The sequence below is a fragment of the Crassostrea angulata genome, chromosome 6 (assembly GCF_025612915.1).
Source record: "Crassostrea angulata isolate pt1a10 chromosome 6, ASM2561291v2, whole genome shotgun sequence".
Lineage (NCBI taxonomy): Eukaryota > Metazoa > Mollusca > Bivalvia > Ostreida > Ostreidae > Magallana > Magallana angulata.
Window position 1 is genome coordinate 18,269,776 of NC_069116.1, and position 13,082 is coordinate 18,282,857.

General features: G+C 33.2%; 1 protein-coding gene across 2 annotated transcripts in view; it reads left to right on the forward strand.

Annotated features, from left to right (window-relative positions):
• The first annotated feature begins 7,232 nt into the window (after positions 1–7,232).
• LOC128189747 (short transient receptor potential channel 7-like) overlaps positions 7,233–13,082 on the forward strand; it is a 68,841-nt gene continuing 62,991 nt past the window's right edge. The window contains exon 1 of one of the 2 annotated variants that reach the window (XM_052861483.1): positions 7,233–7,342. In XM_052861483.1, the coding sequence (XP_052717443.1) occupies positions 7,250–7,342 (93 nt within the window). In that variant the 5' untranslated portion in view covers positions 7,233–7,249. Of the gene's footprint in view, positions 7,343–12,521; positions 12,650–13,082 lie in introns of those variants that run through there. The other variant, XM_052861484.1, reaches the window with a different exon arrangement.

Consider the following 13,082-nt stretch of genomic DNA (forward strand, 5'->3'; position numbering starts at 1 on the left):
GTACATGTTATCTATAGGTTTTATGTGTACATGTTTTCATAGATAAACTAAAACAAGTTGGCTAGTATACATGTTAAATTAAAACAACCCCCCAACCCCCATCCCCTATACTAGGACAGACAGAAACTCTCCCTGTGGGCATTCAGACAAAAAGAAAACATCTGTTAAAGGCTGTATAGTGTTACTCACATCCCCTGTACAATTCTTCACTATCTGGCACTTATACCAAAATCATTTTACATGTTCTGCTTATCGGTGCTTTTGGTTAACCAGCTATTACTTTAATATCAACAATCTATTTTTTATTTAAAAAGTTCAAAAACTGTTTTTATTCAAATGATAAAAAACTTGCATAACTCTTTTGATCATACAACTTCTTAATTACATTATATTCAATGATTAATTACTAAATATGAACAGGCAAAGGAAGATAACTTTATTATGCAGAAGCAAGGGAAGATAACTCCATTAACTCCCCCTGAACTCTTTCCAAATAGTTTCAGAATATCTTAACTTTGATAGACAGCTTCATTCTTTCTCTTTTTTAAATATGTGAATTTACTTAATGACATTTCTTTCATTGGAATTCCTGAGCAGAATAAAATAATGACACAAATATATAACACTCTTCGCCTTCTCAGCCATAACCCTTGCCTTACATCAACATGTAGATGCCATAAAATATTATTAAAAATGACAGCTTAATGTTTTTTCTTCTAAATATGCAGTCAGTTTTTTTTCTGTGTCAGCAGACGTTGTTTAAACATTATATACATTAACACTAGATGACCATGCTTTTGGCCACACCCTGAATTAAGAACCCCTACCCTATACACTATATGAGTGTTTTGGCCCCGCCTTAGATTCAAATTCCTACAGAAGGACACATGCAATTTAAAATTTAAAAGATGGCTTAATTTTCTTTCTTTATATACAGTCAGTTTTTATAAGGTATATATCAGCAGAAGTAAGAAGACGATTTTTTAAACATTAAATGCCATAACACTATATATATATATTTTGACCCCGCCCTAGATTCAGAATCCCTATCCTGGGGAACATAAAATTTATGATCTTGGTAGAGAGCTTCGTGGTCTACAAAATTATGAATTCAGTTTTTCTTACAGGTATGTGGAAGTAGAGAAGATAATTTTTGAACATTATATTCATTAATACTATACATCCATTTTGGCCCCACCCTAGTGCCAAAACCCATATTTCACAGGGGACATGAAATTTACAATGTTAGTATATTCCTCGTAAACACAATAATAAAGTTTTTCTTTGTCAGATGTGTGAGTATAGAGAATAAGATTTTTAAACATTACATGCATTAACACTATAAAGCCATATCCCCCCCCCCCCCCTTTATGACCTGAACCTCTGACCCATGGAACATGAATTTTACATTTAAGTAGAGGAGTTCGTCGAAATCATAACCATGTATTCTGTTTTTTCCCACTTGTGTGGAAGTAAAGATGGAGATTTTCTAACATTTAATACATTTTCAATATATGGCTATATTGGCCCCACCTTAAGGCCTAAACACCTGACCCAGGGGTCACGAATTTCACAATTAAGGTAGAGACCTTCATGGCCACCATAGCCATGCATTTAGTTTTTCTCAAATATATATATGGGAGTAGAGAGGAAGGTTATCTAAGAGTTAATACATTTTTACTATATGGCCATATTGCCCCCACCCTAGAGCCTGAACCCCTGACCCAGGAGCCATGAATTTCACAATTTTAGTAGAGAGATTCATATACGTCATAACCATGCATTTCGTGTTTTCCTTACAAAAGTGTGGGAGTAGAGAATAACATTTTTGATAATTCGGCTTTTTTTTTTGCATATTTGGCACCGCCTGTGGCGCCCCAGAGGTGATAGAGCTATGCATTTCACAATTTAGATTCCTCTAACCATATAAAAGACGCTTCACAGCAAAAAATGGTAACAGTTGGCTTTGTACTTTTCAAGAAGATGTTAAAAATGTAAAATTGTTAACGCACGACGACGGACGAAAACAGCTCAGGTGACCTAACAAGAATAGATTGAATAGAAATACGATATTATGTTTCTAATTGATAGAAAATTTATTCATTATGCTGCATGTTCATAACAAGGACAGGCGTGATCAGATGAAATTTCTTGTGAAAAGAAAACGAACCTTGATTTTCTAATAATTTCTTAAATGCACGTACTAAGCGTTTCTGGAACTTTGTGCAATCTAATATCATTAATGATTTACCGATAAATATCTCCTCATTTGAAATTATAAATCAATCACTAGGGGTTTTGCACATGCTATATAATGTTATTGCAAAATCTACTTTATTCGATTCATTATCTAAGATACCAATAATACATATAGTCGTGGTTGTACTGTTTGGATAAGGATAGAGCACTCGATCAAGCTGTTCAAATATTTGTTCGTTAAACTGAGCCTCTATGCAAGCTATTCTATCTGATGCTTGTCATTGTTTTATTACACTGAAAAGTTTGTTTTCACGATTTTTCAGGTGACTTTCAAAGAAGTTATAAATTACTTAAACACCCAAATGACCGACTATATGCGTTGTGCTGTGAGTTCAGTAGTTCTCATCTCTTCCGGTAGAAATATCGCCGTCACCATCATTTGGAATTACTCAACTTAGTTCTCGACTCAAATTCTCTAAAAAAAAAAAAAAGAAACAAGCGCATCTAAATGAGATAAAACCTTTGGTTTGAGATTGACAATTTAATGTAGAGGGAAACTTACTGTAGTACATTGTTAATACCATGTAAAAATGGACGCAATCGTAAAAGGCATGTGCCAGTGAAGTCTCTATCAAAATTGCTCTATCGGTGATATGTACGTGTTAAATATCCTTTTATTCTTTTGTAATACTTTTCTTCACTTCATTGAGGTCATGAATAGGAAAGGCATTCTTCTACCAAAATAAAAAAATTCCTGACCCGAGGGCCAGGGTTTCTGGTGCCAGGACAGGACGCTATTGATAAATCATGATGCAATAATTTTGAAAAATCTTCGCATCTTTTTATATATCTAGTAGGCCAATGAGCAATAGTTTTAACCCCAAAATATGAAATTCCTTAATCCAAGGTAGAGTTGTTACGGTGGTAAGACGAGTTTTAAAACAACAGCTATAACAAGGGAAACTACATGCATGTCTAGAGTTGTAAAGCAAGAAACTCTTTATCAATATAGTGTAATTCATAGACCCTGGGTTTGGAGAACAATTACTATGGGTGTATTGACTTCTATTGATCATGAAGTGAAAAATCTTTGCATACTTTGAAAATACATTCCTATTGCTAATTCAAAGTAAAAGAAATTTGATTGGAGAACATGACAAATTAACAATATAAGACGTAACATCTACCACATTAATAAAACACACTGTTTATTCATTCGAACAATAAAATGCCTTCTTGAACTGGTGACTTTTGAGGGAAATGAAGGTACATTGCTAAAAATACAGAACTCGTTAATTGGTTGTGATCGCTACTTTCATAACACGCATGACTTACCTATGAATGCATTTTATTGTTTACATTTACATCTTTCTTTTAACCAAATAATGAATTGATCCTAAAAGGTAATTAAAAGTCACCAGATTATTGTTAATATACATTGGTTCGTTAGATAAAAGAAATGACCAAGTTCTCTTTTCTGGGAACTTGAGTCTGGCATCATCATGATTATTTTGTGTAGTCAGCGATTTTTCTTAGGTTGATGAAGGTTTTGACATATCAATAAACTGGTTAGAACTGGATCGTGTGGATTTCAGCTTTGCTAATTTCTTTAATGCTATGAATCACAATTCATTTTCTTTAAAGAACATGGTCACGATTTGGGTCAAATTTTATTTAATCAACTCTTCTTTGCAGTAACTCAGGTAAACCGGAAGTAAAACTGTTTTGACCTTATCACATCATAACCGTGCGCTGACAAAACATAAATACTGTGCCGGTGTAAAATATGCCAGTGCCAAGGTGCCATTTTTGCACCCGTCTAAGATGTATCGAAAAATTCAAATGTCATATGAGTCACATGACAACCCATTATGTATAGAGTTTAAAACAACTTTTTTATTGCTGTATCTCACCTGTCATCTGAGAAAATTCCAACAGGAAAATATTTTTTCTATCGGAAAAACAATTTTCCTGTGGAATATTTTGGATTTCCAACCGGAGACTCTTCCTATTGGAATTCAACTTCCAATAGGATTTCAACAAACTCCCTTAGGATTTTAAAATACAGGAAATCGAAATTTTCGATAGGAGAGCAACCTGTCTGAAATGAATTCCTGTAGGAAATACTTTTCTCCTATAGGAAATATAGCTCCTTTAGGATTTTTTTAAAATCCCATAGGATTTTAAATATTTCCTGTAGGAAATTTTTTTTATCCCATGGGAATTTTTTTATTCCTAATGGATATTCATTTTTTATTTTTATTTCATTTTTTTTTATACAAGATACAGAGCTCACAGTTTTTTCTGAGCTAGGCTCGTGCCAGGTGTATGTTTACATTGGTACATTTGCTTATTCCTTTTGAACATAAATAATTAGTTCCTAGAACTTGTCACATTCATTTTAAGTCTAAACCTGGAATTTTCTTGTCAGCATTCAAAATGTAAACAAAAACAAGACTTGAGCCTTGTTTACATCACAAAAAAATTGTAAGCTCTTTATCTAGCTTATAACTAGACGACTGACACTCAAATTTTGGTTGACTATGGAAAAATGCTTTACTGAAGCATTTTAAAAATCTAAACGAAAAAATAAATTTTGACAAACATTATGGCCATGGTTCTTAAAGGAGGATATTCAACAAATTAGTTCTTTATCTTTTATCTGGTGTGCATTACCAGTTATTTAGTTTATGTTTTTATATACTCTTTATGATTAATTCAATTATTTATTAAATATCTATGAATTTACTAAATAACTTGAACACTTTCCTGATCCCCCATCTTACCAAAATTGTCTTTTAGGCTTCATGACCAGTTCAAGTACCAATGAACTAATCATCTTGGGTTATTATAACAAACGACCCCCATCCCTCTTCCAGTCTGTTCAGACCCCCTCCATTACAAAAGTATATTAACATCTACTGAGTATGAATCCCTTCTTACAAAAAATTAATAGAAATTTGTCGCTCTGTAGAAACTGACAGAACTGAAAGCTACACACTCCGTATATTGATTGGTCAAAACCTTCATCGATCAAAGAAAAATCACGGGCTGCACGAAATACTTACCATGATGCCAGACTCAAACTCCCAAAGGAGACGATTTAGCTTTTTCTTTTATCTAACGGACTGACGAATATTAACAGTAATTTAGTTAATTCAACTAACTTTTACAAATTTTTAAAGAAAGCTGTAAATATAACGCAGGTCATGTATTTTTTCTGCAATGTCGCCACCTTCATACCTCGCATGAATCACTAAAGAAAGCATTTTATTGTTTAAATGGTATGACCGAAATTAAAATGCAAATGCGAACTCTGCCTTTAGCTTCAAGCGTTGTGAAATATCTTGGATAATGTATAGAAATATATCACTCCAACAAGTATCTTAAAATCAATTGAATAAAGTGCACATGACGATCTTGTAATTAGTTCCCCCAAAGCGCTGTATAACATGCATGTCACTCTTACGGCCAACGGTCAACACATCTGTGTTTCAGAATTTCAGTCGTTTTTTAAGCATACTTTTCTTTCGACGTTAATGAGACAAAATGTAAAATACGAGGGTCAATCAAAAAATACGAAGACAATGCGGCTGTCTATCATATATTTTTCATGAAAGTCATACTTAACAGATTAATCTGTGCACCAACACTTATGTTATTGAAATGCGAAGATTTAGTCCATTTGATGAAAGGGTATTTTTGTTACCCCTTTTTAAAAACAACATGTTTTGTCACCGCGGCGCACGGTAACGTTCAAAACATGACGTCAAAATTAAACACGCACAGTTTATAGATATACCCCCTCTTTATATCACGCTTAGTCTCTTGTGCCTTTCTTCTTACAATTTAAAATGGCACTGAACCACTTAACATCTTATTTGCACACATTTGCTTGAGAATCATAAGTTAGGTCTTCAATGTTTTCATTTTCTAACCGTGTATATCTTAGTTTACAGTAAGGATAACCCTGAACGTCGGTTGACGTTACTTCTTATATGACCAAATATTTACAGATATTCTACTCTCTTTCGGACTGTTTTATATTCAAAATACAATGACCACCATCCCCACAAAATTTATTACAGGTAAATACAAACTTGCAAATAATTGTTGACTTATTTTTTGCACCATTGAGCATGTATCGGCTTTTTTCTGAGTTAAATCCATTTTATTTGTACTTCTTGTTGCGCCGTGACGTCAGGCGACGTCGATGTTTTTAGTCAATTCTAAAGAGGACTATCTGACTTTAGTTGCTAATATCTGTTCGACAAAACAATATATCCTATCATTATTTGGTACATAGAATACCATGACTATACTACATTTGAAGTTTCAATATAATTTGGTTTTAAGCCAAATTTATAGAGATAATACTTTCAACATTATATGGGTTATTGTTGACATAACACACATTTTGACCGTGCGCCGTGACCTCATTTTTGCAGGATTAAATTCTCGATAATTCTTAGAAATTAAGAAATTTATTAACTTTTTTTCTTGCAAATTGTCTGAAACTACTGCTAAATTATGTCTACCAAATTTAGTAATGATATGACGTTAAGTAACATAGCTATGACAAAAGTCTTCGTATTTTTTGATTGACCCTCGTATAATTCTTTTCTTTCGACGTTAATGAGACAAAATGTAAAATATATTCTCAACATTAGAACAGTATAGGGAAAAAATAATCTTGAGCACATTGCAACTATGCAGATAGATGCAGTATTCATTTAACTGGGTTTGTCGTGTATATGTACAAGACCCTTGGGGAGTTTTTATGCTATGTTTCGGATGATAGAAAACAAATGCATGTTCTCTCTTTTTTTCATTTCAAAAGAAAAAGATAATTTTGGCATTTCTTATTCTGGATTTATGTAAGACATTTGTTGTGCAAAATGTTGCATAAAATTGTGCTCATAAAACCAGAAGAGATTACTTTAAAAAAAAATAAAGTGCTTCAAACCAGGGAGTAGTTGGATTCGTTGTAAGGATTTTTAACCATATTTATTTGACAATTTGTAGATATTAAACCCGACGACGTGGCAACATGTTCCGGAAAAAAGAAGAGGAAGATGAGCAAAAACAGCCTAACAGCAAGAACCGATCAATGGCAAAGAAGAGGCACTCAGAGCGCAAGAAGGTAGGTCTATCATATAGTCCTGATCGTGTGCTCAGTTTGCATTTTACAAGTGAGTAAAACATTCACAGTAACGAGTTCTGTCAATATATGACATATTTTCAGGTGTTTCAATGTTTTTTTTAATTTGATAACTATAGTATGTAAAACCTTTAAAAAAATCTAAAAAACCAGACTCTTAATCAAGTTGGATTAAATGACAAAAGTGTATGCTCAGTCCATATACATGTATATAATATTATTTCATGGGCGTTTGACAAGACTGCAAAAGAATCCCTCTATTGGTGCTCTAATAATAAACTAAAGGATTAGCGGGAACAGTCGATGTAATGATGAATACATTACTGTCCTTGTGTGATGAATGAATATCACCTCTCTCTCTCTCTCTCTCTCTCTCTCTCTCTCTCTCTCTCTCTCAGATTTAACTTCACCAGACGACCTTTATATCAACCAATCTTGGACATAATACCTATTCAGTATTGTTGAAGGATAATGTGAGACGGTTTTATACAGGATTAATAACTATAATGCTAGTCACATTGATTTTATCTGAGTAGCTTTTACCATTAATATATGTATTCACGGCAAACATCAAGAGAATGACCGCGCCCTTCATAAAACATACCCTTCTTTAAGCCATTGTCATTTTGCATATCAAAGAGTAATTTTTTCCCGATGTATATGTCAAGATGAAGAATATACTATAAGATATCTACAACTCGATTTTCAATGGATATTAACTGTGTATGAAAATGTTTTGTGTTTGTAAATGTTTTCCCCCATTCATTACAGAATTATGGCAAATGTTAACTTTTCTACTCTTGTCTGGGGTTAAAAAAATTTCAATCGATAGATAATGTTCGAAATAGAGCTATTCGTTATTTTCCTGGAGTCCATCGTCTTGCGCCAATTTTGTCGGTTTATGGAGACACTGGACGGATACCTAGTCAATATAGACGTTGGATTAATGTAATTAGATATTGGAATTAAGTTTTGTCCTTTGACAATGAACGGATCACAAGAAATGTATTTGAAATTGATTACAACAGATGTAGGAATAATTGGTGTAGTGATTTAAAAGAAATTTTTCACTGTTTAGATTTAGATTACTATTTTGACTCTAGAATGATCGTAGACACAAATATAGTTCAATCAAAAATACACTTCTTCTATTCAAATTTCTGGAACAGTGAGATCATCAATATTCCAAAACTACGTACTTACGCACTTTTTGAAACAGTTTTGGTAGAGAAAATTATGTAGTTTCAGATATGCCTAAACATTTGCGATCAATTTTGGCTCAGTTTAGATGTGGGATTTTGCCATTGAGAATACCACGGTGAACCCGTTGAGGAGCGAATTTGTACTTTTTGTTGTAGAAATAGTGTAGAAATTATTACATTGTCCTTTATATAACGATTATAGAAGAGTCCTTTTCGAAAATACTGGATTTAATCAATTACAAGAATTGTCAGATACAGATGCACTAATTGTTCTTATTTCAAATTATCCTCGGCAGGTTGCCAAATACTTATACATGTATCATTCTTTTACACGTAAACAATCTTTATTGTTCAGAAAATAAACATATACTGTACTGTATTATATAAACAGTGCAAACTCAAGGGTTCCAAAGGAAGCTTTATGCTTATACACGTATATTTTCAATCATATCTTTGTTTACCGCTTGATGCTGTGTTCTTTTCTTTTCTTTTTTTCATTATTAATATGTTCAAAGTGGCATATAGGCCCGACGGGCCGGGTGTTAAATCTATGTTTACTGTTGTTAATATTACACTTGGAAATGTATACACATGTCACCTTAGTATAAATAAATAAATTACTTACTTACGTTGTAAAGGAAATCACCATTGTCAATACTATATTTCTGTACTTGTTAGTGAAGTGAAACATTTTCTACGAGTTCGTTGTGAGTTATATTGCGTTTTGGCATTGTTAATAGCGACAGAGAAATCTCATGCAGAAAATACATAAATTTCAATTCAAACGTTACATTTATTAGTATTGCGAAATATCATTGATCATGTTTGTCAATTCTTTCAAGTTTTCTTCCATTTCTGAGATTTATATGCACAAAATTTGATTTTGTTGCATCCTTGTCGTCTGCTACGGAATCGTGTAATAACTATTTCAATATGGATTTATTACTGTAACAATAACTCGTCCTAGCTATGGGTTTCATGTTGTCATTTAAGATCTCCTTAATAACAAGCTTAGAATTGTGATAGCTGTAAGTCAAAAGATGCGATGGTCAATGTCTATACCGTCAGTTGTTAGGCATTCTTTCATGTAACAGTGGCGCTACATGTATATCAGCTCCCTATGGCAATACCTTGTCGTCCATTTACTAATTATAATTAAATGTCACGGAAAATCTCTAGTTTAAAATCGAAAATGCTCAGTATCTTATACTAGATGTCTACAATGTTTCAGTAAGACATCTCTAATAGACAACCAAAATTTGATTGTCAGTTGCAGATGTATATAGGCGATATACATAACCTACAATTCTTTGTTATGTAAACAAAGCTCAGATCATGTTTGTGTTTAAAATGTTGAGTGTTAATGTGAAAGAATCAAGCTTTAAACTTTAAATGAATGTGACAAACGCTAGGAACTGTTTAATTATGTTCAAAACAATTCAGCAGATAAAAAAATCAGCTTGAAAAAGAACTTAACCGGTATATTGAACCAATGTAAACAATTCAGAAATGCACGAGCCTTGTTTACATCATTACAAGGATGTGTGAGCTATTACTCTGAGATTGATCATTACAGTTTGGTTGATCATTCGAAATGCTTTACTGGTGCATTGTAAAAAATAAATATAGAAAAATAAATTTTGACTAAAATCGTGACTATATCCCCATTAAATGTTTCTGAAAATCTCGTTTACCACTTACACTGGCAATTTGTTGATAATTACCCCTGTCTCAATCTAATGTATGATTTTTACGATCTTGCAGCTCACAGTAATGATGGATTTCAACAAGATCCCATGTAACGTAAACATCGTGTAACTGATAGTCTGTGATCTAATTGACAATCTCATGAAACATTAATTTAGTGATACAGACAGACAGCCTTAATAGAACTGATAATCTTTTAAAAGAATGAAAAGGACTTACTGACAGTCTGTTGATAACTGACAACCTCTTAAAACATTGACAAAGTGTTACTGACAGTTTTTAATCTACCTGACAATCTCTTGCAACATTGACAAAGAGTCACCGACAGTCTCTAATCTAACTGAAAACCTTTAAAACATTGATAAACTGTTACTGACAGTTTAAAATCTAACTAGCAATCGCATAAACATTGACAAAGTTTTACTAAGAGTATGATACCTCAATGATAATCCTTTAAAGCACTGACAATGTATTACTGACAATTTCATATACTATTAATACAGACAAAACAAATTTTTTGGTACTTTTCGTTTCAGAGCATCGGTTAAGGCAGACAACATTTTGGCAATGTGGTGTACTTGGAAACATAATTTTCCAGTCAGTGTCAATGCTTTATTTTATAACAATCTGTCATACGAGACACTTGCCTTTTTACCTTAATGATATGAGTCCTTAGAATCTGTTTCTATAGACACTTGCAGTATACTAGTAACGATGAATCAGTGCTCACAATAGTGATATTTGCTTTTATTAGAAATTAATTGTCTATGGATAAAAAATTGTCACGTAGTGTGGAAATGATACAAATGTCATTGACAAAAAAACTGATTCTCTTCAACCGCACCCCACCCACCCACCCAAAATAAAACGAAATATAAAACATGAATAACTGTTCAATTCCTGGTCGCATATTGGTGTATAATATCAGATTGATTTGGTAACGATCGGAAATTATGTTTTATTTTCCCTGAAACAATAAAAGTTTGTCTTTTATTAAATGGACACACTTATGTCATTGATAGACATGTTGTCTTCTGTAGCTTGTCATCATGCAGTTGATATACCATGTACATGTAATTAATAAATCAAAGTACTGAAGTACTGACGGGAGTTGATTTTATCAATTATCATTTATTTTAAAATTAACTTATCTGGCATGGCAATTAGTTTCTTGTCTACATTTGAATTACGCACTTTTTTATTATATGAATTTTAGACTTTTCCGACAAGAATTTCGAGAAACCCCATATGAATCATGTTGTGTAATATTTAAAGATCGATTTCAAACTTTGTATCAGTAATCAAAACAATTCTAAAAAATTTATGGATCCAAGCACTATTGATATCGAACTCTAGTCTCGTTCAACCAGACGCTCGGCTGTCTCCGTTAATTTTTGACAAGCAAGAGAGCCTTTCTGCTTGTCGGAGATTAACGGAGACAGCTGAGCGTTCGGTTGAACGACGCTATATTAAACTCGGGCGTAGTAATACACGAGACTATAAAAATATCTTAGTTGTTCGTATTATATAAAATCTGACTATTTTCAAAGTGTTTATTGATAAGTTTCCTTGAAAAACAATGCTTCAGCATACATTACTTTGAATTTTTCTATTATTTTCAAGAGCTAAGTCTTGTCGGCGGTGATGATTTGTGCTTAGGTCCAAACACAGTTTCACTTTCGGTTCGTCAGAGTAACTGCATAGGAGAGTTGATTAAAATCAACTCCCAAAAAGTATACACTAAATTGATAACCAAAAAATGAGTTTCATAGAAAACAACAGAAGGTTCTCTAGGATACAACGTTAACTGCTTACATAAATGATATCTGAATGTGTTCGATTTTCAATCAAGTTGATGTTGCTAATGGTGAATATATGTTGCAATTAATAATGAAAAGGGGATAAGAACTGTTACATTTCGATATCGTAAGAAAAATACCCGTGTCCTGGTGAATCAATAAAATTTATAAACCGAGCACAGGTAGCTTGGAGAAATGTTACAGATTGCTCATGTTCAGAAATGAGACGATTTTTTGTAATTAAAAGAAAAAACGAACGCAGCCTGCTTTTGTATGACACAAAAGCTTTGCAATATCAACTTGTTCACAGACTTATTCATGTAATACCCTTAATGCTGTGTGACAGACGTGCTTCCACGCCATTAAGAGTGTGCGCGGCATTATGCCTCTTGTTTTGCATTGACACGTATCGTCAAATAAGGATTTGTGAATGCAGCAACGACTCTGAGACAATGACTATGAAATAATGAAGGCAAGGATGCAATAAAGTCCTGTATTAGGTAATTTGAGTCCTACTGCTACTGATGTCTTTCTACAGTAATAAGAGCATTTTCTCCTATTCGGCAGCCTCGTCTCCCAAGGTAAGTCACCATAATTTGAATCATATTTATTATTTACTCATGCCTTCCTAACATCAAAATGATGAACCAATCGGTTTTTTTGTTGTAGCTGAGATAATGACTTTTTTTGTTTACTTTTTTTAAGGGGAGAGGGGGTAAAGTAGGGGGGAGTGTTTGGGTTAGATAATTGAAAATTGTGTTAAACAAAAAGAATGAGACATGTAACGCTAGATTACACGTTCTAATTTACCATTGTCTTGACTTATTGTCCAGGCGGCATGGTGCTAGAAAACATTTAGTTTTCTCTTGTAAGCACGTTGAGAGGTTGATCACGTATTATCCGACGAAATCTTTTCTCCAAGTCGAGTGAATGAGAAAGACATTAGGATATTAAACACATTGAAATAATGAGGGATAGACAGACCAGCGGTTACTACAGTTACTCAAAAGTCTG